Source organism: Rhagoletis zephyria, unplaced genomic scaffold (assembly GCF_001687245.7).
Source record: "Rhagoletis zephyria isolate East Lansing unplaced genomic scaffold, Rhagoletis_zephyria_1.1 Rzeph_scaffold_02768, whole genome shotgun sequence".
NCBI lineage: Eukaryota > Metazoa > Arthropoda > Insecta > Diptera > Tephritidae > Rhagoletis > Rhagoletis zephyria.
This window is the reverse complement of record NW_016159852.1, coordinates 45,961-71,183: the sequence shown is the minus strand read 5'-3', so window position 1 is coordinate 71,183 and position 25,223 is coordinate 45,961. Positions and strand designations below refer to the sequence as shown.

The following is a 25,223-nucleotide window of genomic DNA, read 5'->3' as shown; positions in this document are numbered from 1 at the left end:
CGGTAGGTGATATAGAAAGTCAACCTTTTCTGGAAGCTATACGTCAGATCAGTTATCAGTTAGGAAAACAAAGAGTTATTTTAGTACACTTAACTTTAGTGCCTTATCTTACTGTAGCACAGGAATTGAAGACAAAACCTACTCAGCATTCTGTGCGTGAGTTGAATTTTGCAGGATTGCGTCCAGATATTATATTATGCCGTAGTGAAAGAAAAATTTCTCAAGATCAAAAGGAGAAGATAGCTAACCTTTGTAATGTTCCCTTACCAAATGTTATTCCTGCGCTTGATGTAAGCCATATATATGAGTTACCGATATTATACAGTCAACACGGGCTTGACGCTCAGATTTTAGAGCATTTTAACTTGAGTAAACCAAAGCCATGTTTAACTTCATGGCAAGAAATGGTAAATATTGTCCACAATCCAAAACAGAAAGTCACAGTATCTATAGTTGGAAAATATACGGAATTTGCAGATGCGTATAAATCGTTAGTGGAAGCATTACACCACGGGGCGATTAGTAATAAAGTGGAAGTTAATGTAAATTGGGTTAATTCTAGAATATTAGATAAAAAATCCTTGGAAGAGCAGTTGAAAAATTCTCATGCAATTCTTGTGCCTGGAGGATTTGGCGATCATGGAATAGAAGGCAAGATTTTAGCAATAAGTTACGCACGTATAAATGGTATACCATTCCTTGGTATATGCCTTGGTATGCAGCTTGCGGTTATTGAGTTTGCTCGTAATGTTGTAAAGCTTGAAGACGTACACTCTGAAGAATTCTGCGTCTGTAAAAATCCTATCATTAAGTTGATCAATAACCAAAGTGTTAATCTTGGTGGAACTATGAGACTGGGAGAATACATGTGTAATGTGAATCCAGATTCTAAGGTTGCAAGTATATATGGCGACGCTACTATTTCAGAAAGACATAGGCACAGATATATTATCAATTTGGATTACAGGGATAGTTTAGAGAAAAAAGGATTAATGTGTAGTAGCATTTCAGAAGATGGGATGTGTGTGGAAACGATAGAATTAAAGGATCATCCATGGTTTATCGGTGTGCAATTTCATCCAGAATTTCAATCACAACCCTTTTCTCCTCATCCTCTCTTTATATCATTTATCAACGCAGCAGTTGAAAAAAAACAAAAATCTTGCTAAAATTTTAATTTAAGGGGCGGTTAATAGGAGATATATGTTAGCAACAGAGATAGAGCAATATGTGAAGGCTGGCCGTAAACCATTTGAGGTAATGGCATGCCTTTCTCAGCAAGAACTGATTTCAACAGTAGTTAAAAATTGTTTTCACTCCTCTACTCCTAAGAATATTTTACCACAAACAAATCTTGCAGGAAATTTGAGGATAAATGGGGTCAAAAGAAAATACGAAGAATCTGTACAAGATGGTGCATGTTTTTCTGCTAAGAAATGTAGACGTGAAGATAATTCATTATTAAAAGAGGCATTAGATGCAATTCCATTTAGTGAGGAAGATAGTGAAATTATAGAGATAGCACTTGAAATGGAAGAAGAAGAAAATAAACAATTTTTAGAAGGTATACTTGATATAGAAGATGAGTATGGAGTGCAGGGAACAAGGTTTAGCTCAATAGATGATATTGTTAAGTACTTAAAAAAAGGAAATGTTACTGGAGCAAGTTACCAACTAAGAGCAAGGCGTGATAATAGTGACTGTAAGAAGTGTATCGGCTGCAGTAGATGAAAAAGTTTATACCTTAAACCGCCAAAACTTTTCTTTGCCTTTACTAATGCCTATCCTTGGGGTGCACACGTAATTAAGGTGTAAATTGGACTCATAAACACAGAATTCATGGTTTAAGGTTAAGTCTTGCTTGTTGTGTTCTTTTGTGATGTTTAACCTTTTGCATAGTATTCCTGGCCCGCCTAAATTATCTTCAAATGGACTGGTGAGTTTCAACCCGCGTACCAGCACTGCTGCAGGAAAGCCTTCTCCCTCTGTGACAATGTTTAAACAGTAATACATACCATATATAAAATATACATATGAAAACCCAGGCATACCAAACATCACTGAAGTGCGTTCAGTATACCCTTTAGCCGCATGACAAGCTGGATCATCTTTGCCTACATAAGCTTCAACCTCAGTTATTATGCCACTAAAGCGAGAGAATTTCAGAATTTTTCCTATTAAATCTCCCGCCACTACCAAAGTTGAACGCTCATAAAAACTCTTCGGCAGTATTTTTAGTGACATACAAATCAATAAAAAACTATTTAGATAGCCCAAGCCTTTTCTGTATAGATTTTTTAAGTGATGTTATATATAAAGCTTCAACATTTGTGTAAGGTGGTGGTGTTTCAGAATTTTCTGATTGTGGTTGCCATGCTTCTGCTCCTATATACAAATCATCTGCATATCCAACCAACCCCACAGAGCTACTCTCATCATGGAGGTTTGTATTTGAATCATCAACATTTATGTCAGGTAATTCATTTTCCGATTGTGATGGCTGTGCTTCTCTCGATTCAGGGTTATGCGAATCATCAGAGCTACTCTTATCATGGGGGTCAATTTTTGGTTTGCATTCTTCTGTGCTAGGTGTTAAAGGTGGTGCTGTTTCAAAATTTTCTGGTTGTGGTTGCTGTACTTCTCTCGATTCAGGGTTATGCGAATCATCAGAGCTACTCTTATCATGGGGGTCAATTTTTGGTTTGCATTCTTCTGTGCTAGGTGTTAAAGGTGGTGCTGTTTCAAAATTTTCTGGTTGTGGTTGCTGTACTTCTCTCGATTCAGGGTTATGCGAATCATCAGAGCTACTCTTATCATGGGGGTCAATTTTTGGTTTGCATTCTTCTGTGCTAGGTGTTAAAGGTGGTGCTGTTTCAAAATTTTCTGGTTGTGGTTGCTGTACTTCTCTCGATTCAGGGTTATGCGAATCATCAGAGCTACTCTTATCATGGGGGTCAATTTTTGGTTGTTTGCATTCTTCTATGCTAGGTGTTAAAGGTGGTTCTGTTTCAGAATTTTCTGGTTGTGGTTGCTGTACTTCTCTCGATTCAGGGTTATGCGAATCATCAGAGCTACTCTTATCATGGGGGTCAATTTTTGGTTGTTTGCATTCTTCTATGCTAGGTGTTAAAGGTGGTTCTGTTTCAGAATTTTCTAGTTGTGATTGCTGTGCTGCTATCAATTTAGCACCTACAACTTCATACAAACTCTTTGCTTCACCTTTCTTGCCTATCTTTACGTTGTCCTGTTTTAGGTCTTCTGCAGAACCATTATATTCAACCAACTCTACAGAACCATCCTCATAGAGGTTAATTTTTAAGTTGCATTCTCTTTCTTCAATATACCACTTCAGAGTTATTTGATACGATCCCTCTATTACTTCATACACTCTAGCACCATTATCACCAATACTGCCGCATATACCTCTCCTTTCATCTTGACCAGGTAACAATAAAGTAACTGCTTTTATATTATTCTTCTTAGCAAACNAGGGTAACCATAGCAGTCAACATATTTTTCACTGAACCTTCGTCCAACCTCACAAATTGAGGAGGGGTATTATTTTTTATATACTTATCATTTTTTATATACTCAATAATTTTCTTTTTAGCTTCCTCAGCTAGGTCTTTTAAATGCTTATCGTAAGGTTTATAGTCACTAAACCTTACTTTGTTGATTATGTAATTGACAGAATTATCGTTTATGTGATTAATAAAAGGCTTAAAAAAATGTTTAATTTGAGCGAATAGCCCACGAGCTTTTTCAGCCTCTATAGGCCCTTTAGCCTCTGTAGCCTTTTTAGACTCTATGACAGTAACAATTTCAGTATTTTGATTTTGAGTATTTGTAGTCATATAACCCCCTAACATAACCTATGAATGCTAATGTACTCATGTAAATAAATTAGTCAAGGATAATTTTCAATAATTTTTTAATATTTGAGATTTATGTACTCTTTTGCCTGATCAGTTAACACTCTTCCTCTTGGTGTACGCTTTACAAAACTGATTTTAATTAAGTAAGGTTCTACCGTTTCTTCGATATTTCCCACATCTTCTGATAGTGCAATTGATATGGTTTCAATCCCTACCGGACCTGAAGTGTTAAATAAAAATTTTAAATAGTCCATATCCAGTTTGTTCAGCCCCATTTTGTCTATTCCAAGTTTGAGTAGTGCAGAATCAGCAATTTCATGAGTGACTCTCCGCTCACTTTCCATCTCAACGAAATCTCTTATTCTTCTGAGTAGCCTCAGAGCAATTCTTGGAGTGCCGCGTGCACGGCAAGCAATTTCTTGTGCAGCACTCTCTTCAATTTCAATGGAGAGAATTTTTGCACCCCTCTTGATAACCTCTACTAGTTCTGCAAATGAATAAAACTCAAGATGGAGAGGAATTCCAAAACGATCTCTCAATGGTGCGGAAAGTAAGCCAAGGCGAGTTGTTGCTCCCACCAGCGTAAATGGCGGTAAATCAATCCTTAGAGTGCGTGTTGCCGGGCCTTCACCTACCAATATATCTAAACAAAAATCCTCCATTGCAGTATATAACACTTCCTCAATACTGCGATTTAGCCTGTGAATTTCGTCAATAAACAAAACATCTTTTGCATTAAGAGTAGTAAGAACAGCAGCTAAATCTCCAGCTTTATTAAGAAGTGGACCGGAAGTTGCACGAAAACTAACTCTCAGCTCTTTAGACACAATATGGGCCAAAGTTGTCTTACCAAGACCAGGAGGACCGCAGAGTAAAACGTGATCAAGAGCTTCAGTTCTTGTTTGCGCAGCATTTATGAAAACTTTAAGATTTTGTATTAAATCTCTTTGCCCAATGAAATCATCAAGTTGTTCTGGTCTGATGTTAATGCCACGTGCATCTTCTTCGTATTCTTTATTACACAATATTGATTTCATAGTGTTGATAGATCCTTCAATGCCATACGTACTATATCTTTAGTTTCCAAATCTGGCGATTCATCTTGTATTTTTTTTATGGTATCATAAGCTTTCATTTTTTCATAGCCAAGGTTGACTAAAGCTGAAACAGCGTCTTCTTGAATGGGAGAAATGTTTACTTCTGGTTTATCCACTTTCCCACATAGCTCGGTGATAATGCGGTTGATAAGCTTTGGACCTAATCCACTTATCTTGAGTAATATTTTATCTCCATGTGCCACTGCTAAAAAGAATTGTTCTGGAGTTAATTTACTCAAAATTGACATTGCAGTTTTATAACTTACACCATTTACTTTAACAAGTAAGCGTAGGCACTTCTGCTCTTCCTTGCTTATAAATCCGTATAGCTGAGTGGAATTATCTCTACTGTTTATGTAAGTCTCGATAAGAAACTTAACCTTATTTCCAACAGTACAAATACCTAAAGTTTTAGCTGAAAGGTATACAATGTAGCCCACACCATTGACATTCAATATCACATAATCACTATGGACTTCATCTATTATTCCGCTTAAATTTCCTATCATTAACGGTTATTGGTACAAAAGAAGATTCTACATTATTAGAGCTTTATTTTCAATCGTACTTTAAATCTATTACATTCTTAACGAATTACAGCCCCAGGTATCGGTACCATTATTAATATTATTAATAATACTATTTATGTGCTCCTTCTTCTCGTTATTAAGTTTCACTATTACATGTTCAAGATCATCCATTGTAACAGTTAGTTGCTCTACTTCCGGATATTTTTTCTCCTTTAACCATGTTTGTTCTACGATCTCTACAAACCGGCTTGCAGCATGCTTTTTTGCTTCATTAACCAAATAATTTAAATCTGCTCCTGAATATCCATTAGTTTTTCTTGCAATCTCTTTAAAATTTAAATGTGATTTCTTGAGTATGTCCTTCATGTATAATCTTAGTATCTTTTCGCGTGAACCCAAGTCTGGCAAAGGAATGCAGATTTTTTTATCAAAACGACCTGGCCTAACTAATGCTTCATCTAAAACTTCCAGTCGATTAGTTGCGGCGATTAATATTATTCCATGTTTTCCAATTTCATTAACTTCAGTCAATAACTGATTTAAAGTTTTATTATGGTCTTGGGTAGCAGAACCATTGGAAGAACCTCTTTCTGCACCAATAGAGTCTATTTCATCTATAAAAAGAACGCAGGGAGCTTTTTTCCTTGTTTGTGCAAACAAATCTTTTACGTTGTTTGCACTTTGACCAGCAAATCTTGCAACAAATTCAGAAGCTGAAATACTAAAAAATTCAAGACCTGCTTCACCTGCAATTGCGCGAGCCAGAAGTGTTTTACCAGTTCCAGGAGGACCGTAGAAAAGATACCCTGTCGATGGTTGACAGTCCAGTAATTCAATAGCCATTTTGTAATCTTCTGATATGTGGTTACAAACCTCTTGTAACTCAGCTTTTACCTCGTCTGAAATGATGACATCCTTCAATTTTACTGTGCTCATTTTATAACGTGATAATGGATCTTCTTGCTTATTTTGTGTTTTGTCTTTTAATCCTAATAAATAGACTGCAATTATAACTGGAATAGCTATACATATTGCTATTATTTCTATAGCTGGTATGTGATACTGTAAAGCAACATACATGGCATATTCTACCCCAAAAAGGCATGCATGTATTAAATAAAGTCCATAAATAACAATAAAGGTGATGGCTAGAATCACCGATAAAGCTATTAAAGTGACCAATGAAATAGATAAAAATATTAGAAATAACTTAGAAAACTTTGAATTCCTCATTGCCTGTCCACACTCAACGTGCCAAGCTTATCAAATTTTCTTTTATTGTGCAATTAACAATGTATTGTAATTCTGCATTTGTTTTAGTATATGGGTAAGCAAATATTTCCTTGCCTTTTTGCACTACGGGCAGGGAATAAAAAACTTCAGGATAGCAATCATAGCTCTTAAAAAAATCAGGAATTTTTTTTAATGGAGCAATAATCACTGAACATTTCTGATTTACGAGTACCATACAATTGAATCTATTATCCCATCTTATAGGTTTGTCAGTAGGTAGATTCACAGTTACTGTTTTTACTTTTGATATCTCTCTAAGAATCAGGATACTTTCCTTATATTTTTTTATCTTGCATCCTGAAAAAGTGTGATCAATATTGTTATCCTGGTTTAGTATTTTATTGAATATAAAAGTAAGGCTATTGTAGCGTGGTTTATAGTATTTACCACTGATTGCCATAATGGAATACAGAAGAATCCTTAAAGCTATTTCCTCTGGTAACTTATGGAATTTATTGATTTGAATTTCAATGTAGCCAAAATCGTGTACATCAATACACTCATCAAGTGCAAGACGTGTATAGTGAATTAATGCTTGTTTAGCTCTGTTCATATGGAGAATACAAAGAGATATCCGTTGTGTTAAAGTATCCTGATTATCAATTGTTTTTAGTAAATTACGGTACAAGGTACGTCTATATTTCAAATCTTTATTACTTCTATCTTCAATCCATTTCAATTGATGATGTTTTGCATATTTTTCTATATCGCTGCGGCTAAAATCTAGTAATGGTCTCAAGATACACACACCATTAAGAAAGGATTGATAATTCATTGCAGATAATCCATCTATCCCACTACCGCGTTCTAGTCTCAATAAAAACGTTTCTGCTTGATCATCTCTGTGGTGAGCAACTAATAAATACTGAATATTATTATTACTTTTGCACCATTCTGTTAGTAGCTTATAACGTGCCTTTCGTGCTTGTGATTGAATGTTGCCACTGATGCCTTCTTTTTCCCAGTCTAGTATGAATGAGTCTGTACCAAGTTGTCTTGCATAATCTACAACAAAATTAGCTTCATCTCTAGATTCAGGGCGTAACTTATGGTCAACGGTTAACACTATTGGTAGTGGAAAATTGTTTTTTTGCGTCCAGTTGACTGTAAGGTGTAGCAAAACTACACTATCAACCCCGCCAGATACTGCAACGGCAACTTTGCTGTTGGGTATAACAAGATCTTCAATTTTATTTTGAAACAGCTCTAACATTAATTTTTTGACGTCAGCAATAACCCAAAGCTTTACTTCAGGCTATTGCTGTTTAGGAAAATTATTTTTTTATTCCAGAAAGTGAAAATTCTACCCTACGGTTCTTAGCATGTTCTTTTTCATACTTAGAGCTGCTACCAGGCCTAGAATCGTCTGGAACAGAAACTAAAGGCTCTGTTTCACCTTTAGAAGCAGTTTTTATTCTCTTTTCTAAGTAAGGTGCACAATTTGTCATGAATCTTTTTGCTGAGTCTGCTCTTTTAGCACCTAAAGCAAGATTATATTCATGAGAACCACGATTATCAGTATGGCCAGTTAAGACAACCTGTGCATCAGGATTATCCTGCAATGCCTCTACTATATCAAGCAGCGCATCTGCACTTACTTCCGTGATATTAAATTCATCGTAACCAAAGAAAATTCTTTTACTACCTGTTTCCTTAACATTCATCTGTCTTACAACAGACTTTGCTTTAGGATTTGTTTTGTTTATAATCATTCCTTTCTTGGGGCAAGAACTTAAACCAGTAATCAGAAAACAGAAACAAAACATCATAATCAGCCTACTCCGCATCACTAAACCTCCATAATTTAATATATAAATAGTGCTTCATTACATTTTATAGCTAATGATCTCTTTATATTCTCACATGTCAAGAGAAATAAAGTGCTAATTTTATAGCCTTATAATTAATTTTCTAATAAAATACTAGATATTTGTGTAAAAATTTGTCTAAACATGGCGATATTTTTATTGTCAACTAAGTAAATATACTTTTAACTTTATTTCAAGGATGTATCAAAATAGTAGTGAAGTGAGTAGATATGGGAGTTTATGAATTTTTAGAAGAAGTATCACGTAAAGCGAGAAATATTGATAATACGCTCAAAGTGTTGTATCAGAGCAAGCTTAGCATAGAAAGTAAAATCGAGCAAATTGGGCTTCTTGAGGAAATCAGATATGAAATGATTTCACATGACCTAGTGCAAGAGTCACTAGTAAGTGCTATGGATAAAAAGAATAATGCTAACAATTGGCAATTAAAATTAATAGAAAGACTCCATAAGAGCTATAGCGTTCTTCCGCTGAGTTTAATTAAAGCTCTTTCTAAAGCTAAAATTGAATGCTTTAGTCTATGGAAGTCATCTCATTCTGAAACTAATGATTTTAAAACATTGAAGGATTCTTTTGCTAATTTAGTTAAGCTTATCTGTGAGACTGCTTCTATAAGATCACAAAAATTGAAGTGTTCAAAGTACGATTCAGTTTTAGTTGCTGATATCACAGAAAAAGATATAAAGAAAATATTTCCTCAGATAGGAAGCTTTTTTAATAAAAACATTGATAGAATAATTGAACAACAGAGTAAGAAAAAAGTTATCAATGTACAAAATGCTTCTATTGAGAAGCAAATAAAGCTCGGATCTGCATGCTTACAGCATATGGGAGTTGATATAGAAGAATTAAATTCATGCTATGACTATTCAATAAACTATGATGAATCTAGTTTTTGCTATGGATTGTTTCCACTTCTAAGACGTGGTGGTGATGTAATCTACCAAAAACATTTATTAAATAGTAGCTACATTACAACGGATGCAATAAACGAAGTTCAGGGATTATTCATAGAGAAGGTTCTTGCTACATCAAAAGAATTTATTCAGTTTATTCAACCACATGTAAAAGAGAAACTTGCTATAAAGACCAGAGAGAAAGGAAAAGTAGGAAGTCTTGAGAATTTATATTTACTCTTTAATAGAGTTAATCTCTCTTCTCATCTGAAAAAGGCTGATGAATTTACTCTGCTAGCACATGTGATGTTGAGAACTAAACTCGAGCAAGATTTAATAGATGAGAGATTAGAGGTAAAGGATTTACATGATGCTTGGCTAGAAGGTATGAAGCACTATAAGATCCCGGTAAAAGCCAACAATGAGTTTGATACTTACTTTCAAGATGAATATTGGGTCAGTGGTGTTATGGGTTATTTTTCTATCAAGATAATAGCTCTTATAGCTGCTGTACAGATTTTTTTGTTCATTAAAGACAAACACTGTGAGCTCTTGAGTGCTGTAACGAAAGGAGATTTTAGTTTACTTATTAAGTGGTTATCTGAAAATGTATATGATGCAAAATGTAGTATCTTTAAAATGTTGGAAAAAATAACAGATAAGAATTTAGATATTGAGTGTTATACTAATTACTTGTCTGGGAAGTACGGTTTATTAAATGAGTAATCTTATGAATTTGAATAGTAGACTGGTGGAAAAATTTCGTGGTGTTTTTATTATAAAAAATTTATTTGCTAGCGATATTGCAATAGATTTAGGCACTGCAAATACTCTAGTTTACCAAAAAAATAAGGGGGTCGTATTAGACGAACCTTCAGTGGTTGCTAGGATAAAGGAGAAAGGCAGTTATGTGCCATATGCTTTTGGAAAGAAAGCCAAAATGATGCTTGGTAAAACCCCAGGTGAAATAGAAGCTATCAGGCCTCTGAAAGATGGAGTGATTGCTGACTTCCAAAGTGCAGAAGAAATGATTAAGCATTTTATACGCAGTGCTAATACAAGATTCACAATTAATAAACCTAATATTATTGTCTGTGTTCCGTCCGGCTCCACTCCAGTAGAAAGACGAGCTATACAAGACGCAGCAGAAAGTGCTGGCGCAAATGAGGTCTTCTTAATAGAAGAACCGATGGCTGCAGCGATAGGTGCTGGATTGCCGGTTACTGAGGCAGAAGGTTCTATGATTGTTGATATAGGTGGCGGTACAACTGAAGTAGCCATAATTTCCTTAGGTGGGATTGTTTATTCGCGTTCTGCGAGGGTAGGGGGCGATGTGATGGATGAAGCAATAAAGTCATATATCCGTGAAAATCATAAGCTGCTTATTGGTGAAGCAACGGCTGAAAAAATTAAAAAAAGCATAGGTTCAGCTTCCATCATGGAAGAAGACAATAAAAAAAATATAGTGGTAAAGGGCAGAGACTTGGTAAACGGCATGCCAAAAGAGATGCTCTTGTCAGAGCAGCAAGTTGCAGAAAGCTTGGCAGAACCTGTTAATCAGATCATCTCTGCTATTAGAATGGCTTTAGAGAGTACTCCTCCTGAGCTTTCTTCTGATATAGTAGATAGAGGAATAGTTTTATCTGGTGGTGGTGGGTTGCTGCGTAATTTGGATAAAGTAATCAATGAAACAACAAGACTACCGGTACGCGTTGCGGATAATCCATTGTGTTGCGTTGCTTTGGGAAGTGGTAGAGTTCTTGAGAATATGGATGACTTTGGCCATATTTTATTTAAGCAAGGTTAGCTTAACTTTAGTATGAAAACCGATATTGTAATAGTAGGTGCAGGGCCTATAGGAATATTCACTGCTTTTCAGGCGGGAATGTTGGGTATGAAGTGTCACATAATAGATGTTTTAGACCACGCTGGAGGGCAATGCACTGCTCTTTATTCGGAAAAGCCAATATACGATATACCAGGCTATCCGATCATTACAGCTCAAGGGTTGATTGAACAATTGATGATACAAGCTTCACCTTTTGATCCGGTTTATCACTTAAATCAAAAAGCAGAAAGGATTTTAAATAACAATAATGAAGGTTTTACTGTTACAACTAACACTGGGACAGCTATAGAGTCTAAAGCTGTTGTCATTGCAGCGGGTAATGGAGTATTTGAGCCTAATCGCCCACCTTTAGACGGTATACTAGAGTATGAAAATAAGTCTATATTTTACAGCGTAAATAACATTTCTCGCTTTAAAGATAGGACTGTTGTTATTGCGGGAGGAGGTGATTCTGCAGCAGATTGGACGGTGGAACTCTCAAGAATTGCTAAGAGAATTTATGTCATACATAGAAGAAAAGAGTTTCGCTGTGCTCCTGAAACTAAAAACAAGCTAGAGCAATTGGCGAGCTCAGGAAAAATAGAGTTAATAGTACCATATCAATTAGGTGGTCTAGTTGGCAATAATGGGCAGCTAGATGCTGTTATTGTGAAGCATATCACCACTCAGGAAGAAAAAAAGATACCGGCTGACTTTCTATTACCATTTTTTGGCTTAGCAATGAACCTTGGCCCGATAAATGATTGGAATGTACAATTAGAACATCATCGTATAGTTGTTAACCCTGCAACACTTAGAACTAATAGGAATGGAGTATACGCGATTGGTGATATAGCCACCTACCCAGGCAAACTGAAGTTAATATTAAATGGTTTTGCTGAGAGTGCTATGGCTTGCCATGATATATACAAAATCATTCATAATGCCCCGGTTAATTTTCAATATTCAACCTCAAGGGGTTTCTGATTTAGCTATTCATATTTTGCTACCATACTTTTTTCTCTTCTATTATGTCCATATCTTCTTGTCACTCTTTTGCAGCAGGTCTACTGGCAATCATGTTGCTGTTTACAAAAATATCTGCATAATATGTGGTATGGTCTTACAAGTTAACTATGGAACTGAATAAAATTGCAGCTTCAATTTTGTTGTCTGCGTTAATTATAATGATAGTAAGTAATGTAGTTGATATGTTGTATAGTCCAGAAAAGTACGAAGTTGAGCATCAAACTATAGTAAGCGTTGATGTTGATCAATCCCAACAAAAGATTGAACAAGTAGCGTTAGACATTAATGCATTAATGCAAAATGCTAATTTTGAAAAGGGAAAATCAATAACCAAAAAATGCGTTGCTTGTCACACTTTTGAAAAAGGTGGACCTAATAAAGTTGGTCCTAATTTATGGGGCATAGTTGGTAATAAAAAAGCACATCTTGGTAGTTCGTTTAACTATTCAAAAGCAATACTGGAAAAAGGTGGTAAGTGGGAATATGAGGATCTGTTTGCATTTTTAAACAATCCGAGGGCTTATATGAAAGGTACACGCATGGCATTTGCTGGCATCTCAAATCCACAAGAGGTTGCTGACTTGATAAGCTATCTGCGTACAATGAGTGACAGCCCTGTTGCGTTGCCGAAGTAATATGGGTTACTGCAAATTATTTGACAACGATAGTAACTATATAGCATATAGAAAATTGTCCGGTAAAAAAGCTTCTATAGTTTTTTTTGGTGGGTTTGCATCCAACATGAATGGCACTAAAGCTACTGCTCTTTATCAATTTTGCGAAAAAAATGATATAGCCCTTGTGTTATTTGATTACCTTGGCCACGGTTATTCAAGTGGTCAGTTCGTTGATTATACGATAAGCGATTGGCTTGCAAATTGTATCAAAGCAATCAAAAAATTAACAAGTGGTAAACAAATAATTATTGGTTCAAGTATGGGTGGGTGGCTAATGTTGCTTGCTGCACTACAATTACCAGAGAGAATTGCTGCACTGATTGGTATATCCTCTGCACCTGATTTCACTGAAGATCTAATATTTCAACAATTATCAAATGAGCAAAAGGAGAAATTGGATACTAGAGGAATTGTAGATTTTCCTTCAAAGTATGATCAGCAATGTGCATATAAAATCACTAAAAATCTAATTGCAGATGGCCGAAAAAATTTGCTTCTTAATAGAGAAAGTATAGATATAAACTGTCCTGTACGTTTATTCCATAGTATTAATGATAAAGATGTTCCATACCAGACTTCATTAAAGTTGGCCAAAAAAATTAAGTCAACAGATGTCGAAATGCATCTAGTGAAATCTGCAGAGCATAATATGTCCGATAGCCGTTCACTCAAAATTTTATTCAAGGTTGTTGAGGAATTCACAACAGCGTGAATTTTTATTGCTTCTTAGTTGCTTAAAAAAGTTCTTCAGCAGCAAAGAACATTCTGTTTCCAATATGCCACCATATACTTCTGGTATGTGATTACAATACTGCAATACTCTGGGGCCATTTTCAATACCACCACCTTTTGGATTATATGCTCCAAAATATAGCCTTCTAATTTTCGCGAACGAGATAGCCTGAGCACACATTGGGCAAGGTTCAAGTGTAACATACATGTCGCAGTCACATAGTCTAGAAGCTGCAACGAATTCACAGCCTTTTTGTATTGCTAGCATTTCTGCATGGCAGTGAGAAGTATTGTATGCTGAAGATATAATGTTATTTCCTTGTACTATCACCGCTCCTATCGGCACCTCACCGTTTTTTTGAGCTTGCTCTATAGCTAATTTTATATAGTGATAGTCAAACATTCATTGATTACTAAAGTGAATACAATATCTGTTACTTTTTGTTTAGTGGTGAAATTAAGGTTAGTTTGCTGTGTCTGTAAGTGTTCGATGGTATCAATTTCACAAAGCATTGTATGTGGATCCCCCATACTGAATATTACGTTTTCTATAGCTCGTTCAAAAATTTTACTAGGTACTTGTGAATAATTATGCTCATTTGTAATGTGGTTGTTAGAACGAACGATACTTAATTCTTCTTGTTCTATTTCTCTCATTACCTCTTCTATAGCTTGATTATCGATTTCAGCTTGTTTTTTTATCTCATCTTCCATATAGCTGAATCTTCATCATCCATTTTTTCTATACAGTCGGAATTTATGAGTATGGTAATTGTAGTATTCTGTGATGTATCATTTGACATATAACCCTCTTCTTTTTACTCCGTTTATTGCATTAGAACTGTTGACTGTATCTACAAAGTCAAATTCTTTGGGCTTATTAACAGTTCTATCAATAATTTTGTCACCGTAATTGCAGAGAACATTGAGCATAGAATTCCCACTGATAAAGTAATAGAAAAGCCCCTGATTGCTCCACTGCCAATAGCGAACATTATTCCAGCCGCAGTTAATGTGGTAATATTTGAATCCAATATTGTTTTAATTGCGTTTTTAAATCCTTCTTCAATAGCACGCACTGTTCTTTTTCCAGATCTGATTTCTTCACGAATGCGTTCAAATATTAAAACATTTGCATCTACTGACATGCCTACAGTGAGTGCAATACCAGCAATTCCAGGTAATGTTAAGGTAGATTCAAGCAAGGTAAGAATTAATAATATAAGAATTACGTTAAAAAATAATGCAATGGAAGCTAACAAACCTAATTTCCCGTAAGTAATGATTATAAATAAAGATACGGCAACCATAGAAATAATAGCTGCTATTTCTCCTGCTTTTATTGACTCTTTCCCAAGACTTGGACCAATACTTTTTTCCTCAATGATCTTCAGTGGTGCAGGCAGTGCTCCTGATCTTAAAAGTATTGCCAACTCATTTGCTTGTTTCTCGGTGAAATTACCGCTAATCTCTCCTTCACCATTTAGTATGGGCTCGCGTATAATTGGTACAGTTAAAATTGTGTTATCTAGCACAATGGCAAAAGGTCTTCCTACATTTTCTTTAGTAATTCTTGCGAATTTTTTACTTGCTATACTGTTGAATTTAAAATGCACTGTTGGTTTACCTACAGAGTTAAATCTAACTGATGCATTGGTAAGTGCGTCACCGCCTATTTCAGTCTTACGAAGTATTGGGTAAGAATTGCCTAAAGAATCTTTAAGTACAATAGTGGTTTCATAATCAATATCCTGAATTGTTTTTGCTTCATTGTTTAGCAAGTGAAAAGCTAATTTAGCTGTTTTGCCAAGCAATGACTTTATCTGTTCAGTGTTTTCTGCACCAGGTACTTGCACTAGTATTTTGCTCTGCCCTTGTTTTTGTACACTCACTTCTTTAGTGCCAAGTTTATCTAAACGTCGCTGAACATTATTGATTGATTCTTCAGTTACTTCGTTAATTAAAAAGTGTTTATAGCTGGGTTTGTATGAAACTAGGATTACAGATCCTTTTTTATGTAGCTCTAAATTTGGATTTACTTTGTTAATTAGTTTTACTGCTTCTTTATAATGAGAGGTATTATTTAAAGTGACTTCCACTCGTTCATTATTCTTTACACTGCATTCAATGTTTTTGTTCGATAAAACTTCTCTTATTTCATCAGTTAACATACCTAACTTTTCTTTGAAATAAAAATCCAAGTCTACGTTGAGCAATAGAGATGCTCCTCCTTTTAAATCAAGACCAAGGTTTATTTTCTTTTTTGAAATCAGGAATTTATTATCAAAAAAATTTGGTAGTACTATATATAAAGATAACAGAAGTAGAGCTAATACTGAGATTGATTTTGCTATAGACATAAATTGAAAACGAAAATCATAATGAGTTGATTGTAACTTAAAAATGTCTTTAATGCACCGTTTTACATTTTTAGCTAAAATATTATTTTCAATTACCTAACTAGTGTTAATTAAAATAGGCACAAGAGGAAGCAGCCTTGCAATTGCTCAGACTTTAGAAGTGAAACAAAAGCTGCTGGATTGTTTTCCTAACTTATCCATTGAGGTTATCAAAATCAAGACCTCTGGAGATAAATACGCTCATGCGAATCTTGCTGAAATAGGAGGTAAGGGGTTATTTGTAAAAGAGATAGAGAACGCTCTTCTTACAAGTAATATAGATATAGCAGTGCATTCGCTGAAGGATATGCCTGCATTTTATTCTCAAAACTTAACGATTGCTTGTGTATTAAAGAGAGTGAGTCCTTATGACGTTTTTGTTTCTCATAAACATGGCAGTATAGAATCTTTACCACAACAGGCTACAATTGCCACTTCTTCAATAAGAAGGAAAGTGCAGCTGCTAAACTATAGACCAGATATAAATGTAGTACCGCTACGTGGTAACGTTACGACTAGATTACAAAATCGTGAATTTGATGGAATAATCTTAGCTGAAGCGGGGTTAATAAGACTAGAGAAACGTCATTTAATTACGAAAGTGTTATCACCAAAAATGATGTTAAATGCAGTTGGCCAAGGAGCAATTTGTGTTCAGTGCAGAAGAAATGATGTAAAAATTATCGATCTTTTAGAGAAAATTAATGATAATAAGTCTTTTATTAGGATGAAGTCAGAACGTAGTTTTATGAAAACAGTTAATGGTTCTTGTTTTACGCCGCTTGCAGCTTTAGCTGAGTTTATCAGTGAAAATATGTTGCACTTGCGTTGTATGTTAGCGGACGAAAAAAAATTATATTTTACTGAGCGCACTTCTTTTGTAGAAGACGCAGAAGAAATGGGTGTGGATGCAGGATTAGAGTTGAAATCAAAATGTTTATAGATTTACCTAAAGTACGGGGAATTTATCGTTATAACGTTCTAATGTCCAAGATGACATGGTTGAATGTTGGTGGACCGGCTGATGTACTATTTAAGCCGCATGATATTGAGGATCTGATATACCTAGTTAAAAACGCTGAACTACCACTCAATGTTATTGGTGCAACGTCTAATATAATAGTGCGTGATATTGGCATAAGGGGCATAACGATAAAGTTAGGCAGAGAGTTTTCATACATAAGATATAAAGATGAGAATTCTATTGTTGCTGGTGGTTCTGCATTACTTAGTAATCTTGCAAATTTTGCGCAAGAATATCAAATTGGCGGACTGGAATTCTTGATTGGCATTCCAGGAACAGTGGGTGGGGGAATAGAGATGAATGCCGGTGCATACGGCAGTGACATGGCGAATATTGTACAATTTGTCAAGGCAGTTAACTTAGAAGACGGAAATTTATACACATTTTCTAATCAAGAGATGAAGTACTTCTATCGTGGGCATGGTTTAAGCAGTAGATGGATCTTTGTTGAAGCTGAATTTAAGGGGATTAAGTCAGAGCATAAACTCATACAGCAGAGAATGCAGGAAGTTATCAACAAAAAAAATCAAAGTCAGGTAACCAGTGGAAAAACCGCAGGATGTATATTCAAAAACCCTCATAATCATCAAGCTTGGGAATTGATAGATCAAGCTTCTTGCCGAGGTTTAAGTGTTGGTGGAGCTAAGATTTCTAATAAACATTGTAACTTTTTCTTAAATGACAACAATGCAACAGCCTCTGACTTTGAAATGCTTGGTAATCAGGTTCAGAAAATAGTGCAAAATAAGTTTAAAATTATGTTGCAGTGGGAAATTAGATTAGTATAATGCCTTTGAATTTTTTATGTGAATTATTTGTAATATAATTTAAACGTTGTATACTGCATGTTTTATTGTACAATGTTTCAAAATAGTATTAAGGAGAGAGGTATTATAAGAATTTTAAACAATGTGTAGTAGGTATTGGTCTATATGTATACGTGTTACAGTTTCATTAATAGTTATTAAATCTTTTATTATGATAATTGAGTATGTTAATTTAAATTTTAGTGGGGTCATATGATCAACGATTTAGAAGATAGTAACCTCTGTAAAGAAGAAGCTGCTATAAAGGAAGATTTGGTAAGATACGAAAAAGCGTTAAACTTTTTGCTCAAACGGGATTGGAATGAAGAGTTTGATCGATTGTTTGGAGCTTTTAGTCTGCTGAACGATGATGATGGTAATAATAGTCGTGGTATTGAAAAAGTTAGGATAGAGGATTTAGAAAAGTATAAAGAATTCATAGAGTTTTTACGTAAGCAGGAAAAAGAGCTAAAAGAAGACGATGAAAAAGTTCAGGATGAAAAATTTGCAGGAACGTTATCTGATGTAAAATCGGAAGATAATAAAAATGAAGCCTCATTGAAAGATGTGATTGACTTTATCAAATCTGCGATTAGCTTATTTGATACAAGGTATGAAGAGTATCAAGCGATTAATGAGCTGACACTCGAAGAAGCAGAGGAGAAGAAACGGCTTTTGACAATGGTAGAGTTTTTTAAGTCAATACTTAAATTACTAAACAAATTAGTTTCGGCACTAAAGGGAATAATTAAGCCGATGAGAAATTTAAGCTGGCAAGAAAGATTGACTCAAGAAATAAAAGAATTAGAAGAAAAGTTAGCGGCAGGTACACTATCCAAGGCAGAGTTAGCCAGATTAACGTTGCTCAAGCTTTTAAATTTCCTCGGTTCAGCTCCTTTCTTAGAGGCGATAGTCAATGTAGTGCTTGTTAGCATAGGGATTGAGTTAGCTGTTGTTGCTGTGAAAGAAATTAATAATGCAGGAAAGGAGACATTATCAGCAAAAGAAGAAAAAGAGGGGAGAGGGAGAGAAGAGTCCTATATTAGATTTGATTTTGGAGAGTTGTTCAAAGATAAAAGTGATGAAAAACCAGTTGCCCCTTTACCTCTAAAGGGCAAAGTTAATGAGAAGCCATCGACAAATTATAATGAGCCAAAATCTCAAATGTCATTTTTCAAACCATCTGAGATTGAAACAGCGGGAGCCACGACGAAGCAAAAGAAGAAAGAAGAGGAGTCGAAAGTAGAAGAAGGAAAGAAAGAAGAAAAGAGTGCTGCTCCGCAACCAAAGCCTGTAGTGAATAAAGCTGTGTACGGAGGTTGGGGTAGTTCTGGTAAAAAAGAGGAATCCAGGGGAAATAGAGATTGTATAGGAAAAGAGGTGGCAATAAGGCAAGAAGATGTGAGATTAGGAAAATCTATACAGAAGATTGGTAGTGATGACAAAAAAGTAAAATCTTTTCGTGATGGTCTGTTAGCTGAGCTGAGTCAAGAAGCAATGAAACATGATACTGTAGTAAGTAGTAAATTAGCAGAGGTTAATGGTGTTGACAATTTAAATAGGGTTAGCAGTTTAGATAATGAACGGTCATTATAAAGGCAATTAAAAAGATGCTTGCAATGGTGTTTTTTTTATAATATACATATTACATAAATTTTTAATTATTGGAGGTTTGTATGAAAAAAAGTAATGATAGCCAGAACCAAAGCTCTAGTTCTTGGAGTAGTAAATATCAGTCAAGCAGTAGTGGTAAGAGTAATGTTCAATCAAATATTAAAGATGAGAAGAATTTTGATAGAACAATTTACTCCCCTAAAGCATTAGAAGCTATTAAACGTGCTCAGGAGGATTTTGAAAAACATGGGTGGGGTAAATAGTTAACGCTCAGGAGGAGTTATGTCGGATGATTTAATAGAGGTATTAGTTGATGGATTTAACTTTGCTAATTATGGTTCTTATACTAATACTAATTTCGCTGTAGAAGGTGGTAAAATAGTTGTTCGTTTTGCTGATGATTGTAATCTAAAAGATGCTAATAAGTATTTACATGATATGCGTAATAAGGTATTATCTGAGTATTTTTCTGATAATGCTGATAATCCTAACCTTAATGTAAAGGAGATCTTAGATTATGCCAAAGAATTTTTAAATCTTGAGTCTTTTCCATGTAGTTTCGGTAAGGGAGAATGGATAGAGAGTGAAAAGATAGCAAAATTTCCTATAGATGATAAAGTGATTGATAATTTTAAGCGTCTTTTTGCACACGAGCTTGGTGTATCTATAAAATTAAGTATGAAGAGAGATCTTGAAGAAAGGGGGATAGAGGACGCTAAGGAATGGTTGATGGAGAATCTTGGTCCTGAGCCAGTGGATAAATTATCTTTCTCAGATTTGCTTTGTGTATCTTTCTATAATGTCCTTGCACAAGCTCATTTTAGAAATAAGCTAAGGTTAGAAATGGAAGAATATGGTTATGGTAAAGAAATCGAAAAGTTTTGGGAAATTCCTCTTCCTGCTCTTAATAGTGAAGGAAAGCCTTACTTTCCAAGTAATAAAATATATTTCAGAAATATAAGTAGTCAAGATCTTGATTTTATTAAAGGTGTTTCAGAAGTTACTAAGCAACAAATAGCAAATCGGTTTGCTACTCCGAGCGCAGATAAAAAGAAGATTAAACACTACAAGGATGTTTTAAATACGCTATTTTCTATTACTTTAGGTAAAATAATTAATGGCGGTTATCGTGAAGAGCTTACTGATGGAAATTTTGCTTATGTACTTACTATAGGTAATGATAAGAGCTATTTAACTGATGAAGAAGCAGAAAAGATTAATAAGACATTTAGTTATCTTGGTTGTGGAAATATTTTAACAGATGTTAAGGATCAAATTAATGATAAAAGCAAGTCTGATGGAAAGATATACGCTATCACTAACAAGTCTCTTGCTCACTTAGTTCCAGTAATTGTAAGAAATGCTTTAATTAATAAAGATGGTGAATTTGAAGTTGATTGTACTCTTGAGCAAGAAAGGAAATATGTAAAAGAATGCAAAAAACAACAAGTTGCTCCTGCTACAGGTGAAAAATCTCTATTTTATAGACAATCTCCTTATAAAAAATTTAAGCGGGATGAGGAAAAGGTCAGTGAAGCACTACAAGATCTTTCTCTACAATCTGTTCCTGCTGAAAACCAAGCACCTGCTGCACCTCAGGGTCAAAAACGACAATCTACTCCTGAAAGTAAGGAAGTGCCTGTAATTAACACGAAGAGTGGTAAGCTGGAAGTTGATTCTGATCTTGTTAAGCAGAAGTCTCCAACTAAAAGCCAAGCATCTGCTGTATCTCAGGGTCAACAACAACATTCTCCTGAAAGTAAGAAAGTGTCTATAACCAACACAAACACAGTGTCTGTAAAAGAAAAAGACTCTGCTAAACCTGCTGCACTTCAGGGTCATCTTCCTGCTCCTGCTGAAAGCCAGGCATCTAGGAACCGGCCTGCATCTCCTGTGAGTGGGGGGCGGTCTGTATCTCCTTCTACTGTACAGCAAAGTCATTTTCTAGAAGCCGGTGGAGTTACAGAAGGTAATTCTGATGAGAAGCAGCATCTTAACGTTCCTGCTCCTGCTAAAAGCCAGGCACCTGCTGCACCTCAGGGTCAACAACAACATTCTCCTGAAAGTAAGAAAGTGTCTGCAATTAACACAAACACACAAGTTGATTCTAATCTTTCGCAGCAAGGCGAAAAAGAAAAAGATCCTGTCCAAAGAACTCATTCCGATAATCAGCAGTTCAATGGGCAGCAGCATCTTGATGTAAAATCAAATGTTACCTCTAATCGGCTATCTGAGAAGCGGTCTGCATCTGCTCATGCTGCACGGCAAAGTAATTCTTCTGGAGTTACAAGAAGTAATTCCGATAATCAGTCATTTGAGAAGCGGCCTGCACAGCAAAATAATTTTCTAGAAGCCGGTGGAGTTACAAAAAGTAATTCCGATTATCTTGATATTCCTGGTAGCAAACCATCACTGTTACCTGATTCTGATTCTGGTATCGGCCTTTTGGGTGTTGGTAATGTTACTCCTACTACTTCTACTGGCGATCTTTCCTCTACTTCTGCCTCTAATCAGTCATCGCCGAGTAAAAGTGTCAATAAGGCATTTGGTTCACAAGCTAGTGATATTGGGACTAATACAGAGGGAGCTGTAAATAATAATGAGCATTCTCTAAATAGTAGTGGTAGAAGTAGTGCTAACACTGTTAAGGAGCAACCATTAACTTCTGGAAATAATGATATTGCAAAGGCTGCAAGTAACACAAAAGGTGAAAAGCAGCCTCCAAGTAAGATTAAGGATCCGAAAGCAGAAGTGTATGATGGCGGTCAAAAATCCCCTGCTCATTCTAAGAAGAAAAGAGAAAGGGATGGTGGAAGTAGATGTAGTATTATGTAACAATTCTTTTTCAAAGCTACACTAGCTTTATTTTAAGTTAGTGTAGTATATTTTTTAGTGGCAAATACACCTCAAAAAAATTTTTTTTAATTTTGAATTGTTTTCAGCGTAATAAGAGCTATACTCTATACTGGGTAGGGTTGTTATGCTTTNTTATGCTTTATTAAATATATTAATAGTAAACAATTTTTAACATAATTATATTATATTTATAAATATATTATATAAAATGAAGTGTATGAGTGAATTTCTAATTGCAAGAAGGAGTGACGACGCTGTAATTTCTGTTTGCCAAGATAATAAGCAGAAAAATGTGTTAGTTTTAGGGTTGAATAAAGCTGCAAGGAACCTGTTGGAATATGAAGAGCAAGATTTAATAAATAAGCCATTGATTAATATTTTGGGCAAAGAAGCAGCTAACGGAATAAATGATTACTTAGACTACACAGAAGAGGGAAAAGATTTATTTGATATTTTATCAAAGACAGTGAACTTTTCTCTAGTCAATAGTAATGGAAAAGTAATTCAAGTGAAAGTGAAGGCTTTTCGTATTATGCAGCTTACTAACGATAGAATAAATTATGAGTTATTAATCCGTAATGTTAGTTTATTCCAAAAGTTAAGGATCGCTAGAGACCAATACTTAGCTGGTAGAAAATATGAATACCACAATGTGTTTGGTGTATTAGATAATGATTCTACAATGCTGGAGCTAGATGTCGTGTTGAGCTTTGCTTTTCAGCATCAAATCAACATAGCAGCAGGGATTATTTCTGCAACGGAAGCAATGCTGGAGGTAGTTATAGAACATTTTTATAAAAACTGCCGTAGTGATGATTTCATAGGGTATCTCAATGATAATAAAGTCCTTTTTATTCTGATTAATTGTCAACCAGATGATGCAGCCACGGTAGTCAAGCGTATGTCTTCTGTTATCAATGAGCAGTTATTAAAGAAAGGATTACCGCATGCCTCGATTGCCTACACAAATGTAAACTCACAAGTAAGTAGTGCGAAGTTAGTAGAGCAGCTAATGAATATGTAAAAATTATTCTTCTTTTTTCTCTTGATTGCCTATTTCTTTTATTTTTGAAATTAATGACTCAGGTACGTAAGTATCAATAATATCATCTGCTGTGGAGAATACGATCTGATAAGAGTAAGAACTTATTATCCAGTCAGGTAATACCTCCTGTTTTTCTTCTATTTCCTGTTTGTAGTACGCCACATGGCAATATAAGTTTACGGTAAAAAATAATGCGTAGGATAGTAACGTTCCTTTTAGTATTCCAATAAACATGCCTGATATTCTATCTATCAGCCCTAATCTTATTGGTGATAAGATATACATGATCCAATTGTTCACTATCATAAATATGATATTAAGTACGATAAACACAGAGATTGTAGAGAGTATATTTATCGTAGCTTGAGAGTTGAAATATTTACTGTAGTTTATAGTGAAAAAATCGTAATGATTGATCGTTAGAAAAACTGATAAAAGTAAGAGCATTAATGCACACAACTCTTTTATAAAACCTCGCATTATGGAGATTATTGTGCACAGCATAACGATAAAAATAATGATACTATCAAAGAGCATATTTTTGTATCCATATGATTTACAAGATATGGTAATTATAAATAGCCAAGTTGTAAAATTAATTCTGCATCAGTTGATTTAAGTACCTAGCAATCATATCAACTTCAAGGTTAAGAAAGTCGCCAATTTTGCTGTACTGAAAGGTTGTATTTTTCCATGTATAAGGAATGATATTGACTGTAAGGCTTTGATAGATAGTTGAATTTACAGTGAGCGAAACTCCATCTAGAACCACGGATCCTTTTTTTGCAATGAATTTGGTTAATTCGCGTGGATATGATAATTTGATTTCATGAGAATTTAGGTGCTGATTTATTGCTAAAATTTTCACTGTACCATCCACATGGCCTTGGACTAAATGGCCATCGATTCTATCACTCAATCTCATCGCTTGTTCCAAATTTATTTTTTTGCCTACTGCCCATGTATTTAAATTAGTAGCTTTAAAAGTTTCTTGCGACACTTGTACTGCAAATACGTCTTTGGCTACATTAATTACGGTTAAACATACACCAGCACAGGATATAGAGTCTCCTTTATTTATTGAAAATAGATTTTCTGTTTTGATATGAAAAACTTGATCTTCAGTGTGGCAGTTAGAAGTATTTATTATAGTTCCGATATCTGCAACAATTCCTTTAAACATTTTTTTTCTTCAACAGAGTCTACAGTATACTTAGAATATGCAACGTACGCCAATACCAATATCCTATATTTAACGGCAATTCATAAGTTTTCTGGTAACTTTTCTGTCATTTTCTGCAATTATAATTATTAATTAACTCGATGAATTAACACACGTACCTATACAATTGATATTATATCACTATAATTGTAGTTAAAGTCAGCGTTTTAAAAATGAGCATAGAGCTAGAAAAAGAAATATCTATGATTGAAAGTAAAGTGATTTCTGAGATTGAAGGAATTTCTTCTTTGCAGGATTTAGAGCAAGCTAGAGTGCGGTATTTAGGAAGAAAAGGTGTAATTAGGTCTTATTTTGACAGTTTAAAACAAATAAAAGATGCTGATGAGAAGCGTAGCTTAGGTGCAGTTATCAATGCTTTGCATGATAAATTAGGCAATCTAATAAAAAATAAAGAAAATGTATTAAAAATAGAGGAAATTAATGCTAAATTACAAAGTGAGGCTGTAGATA

General features: G+C 34.9%; 1 protein-coding gene across 1 annotated transcript; it reads right to left on the bottom strand.

Moving 5' to 3' along the window:
• Window positions 1-5,550: 5,550 nt before the first annotated feature.
• LOC108367680 (ATP-dependent zinc metalloprotease FtsH 1-like) lies at window positions 5,551-8,459 on the bottom strand. Its single transcript, XM_017622359.1, has 3 exons — window positions 8,134-8,459; window positions 7,453-7,958; window positions 5,551-6,503 (listed from the first exon to the last, which is right to left on the bottom strand). Exons 1-3 carry the CDS (start codon window positions 8,457-8,459, stop codon window positions 5,551-5,553), a joined length of 1,785 nt encoding a protein of 594 aa, XP_017477848.1.
• Window positions 8,460-25,223: the final 16,764 nt, after the last annotated feature.

What these genes read in the sequence shown, in the direction of transcription:
- LOC108367680 (XM_017622359.1), bottom strand. Translation starts at nt 8,459, where the DNA reads ATGAATGTTAAGGAAACAGGTAGTAAAAGAATTTTCTTTGGTTACGAT. An exon ending in AGGCCTGGTAGCAGCTCTAA is followed by an intron (nt 7,959 to 8,133) that starts GTATGAAAAAGA and finishes TATACCCAACAG; the next exon opens with CAAAGTTGCCGTTGCAGTAT. An exon ending in GAAATGGATTGAAGATAGAA is followed by an intron (nt 6,504 to 7,452) that starts GTAATAAAGATT and finishes TTATAATTGCAG; the next exon opens with TCTATTTATTAGGATTAAAA.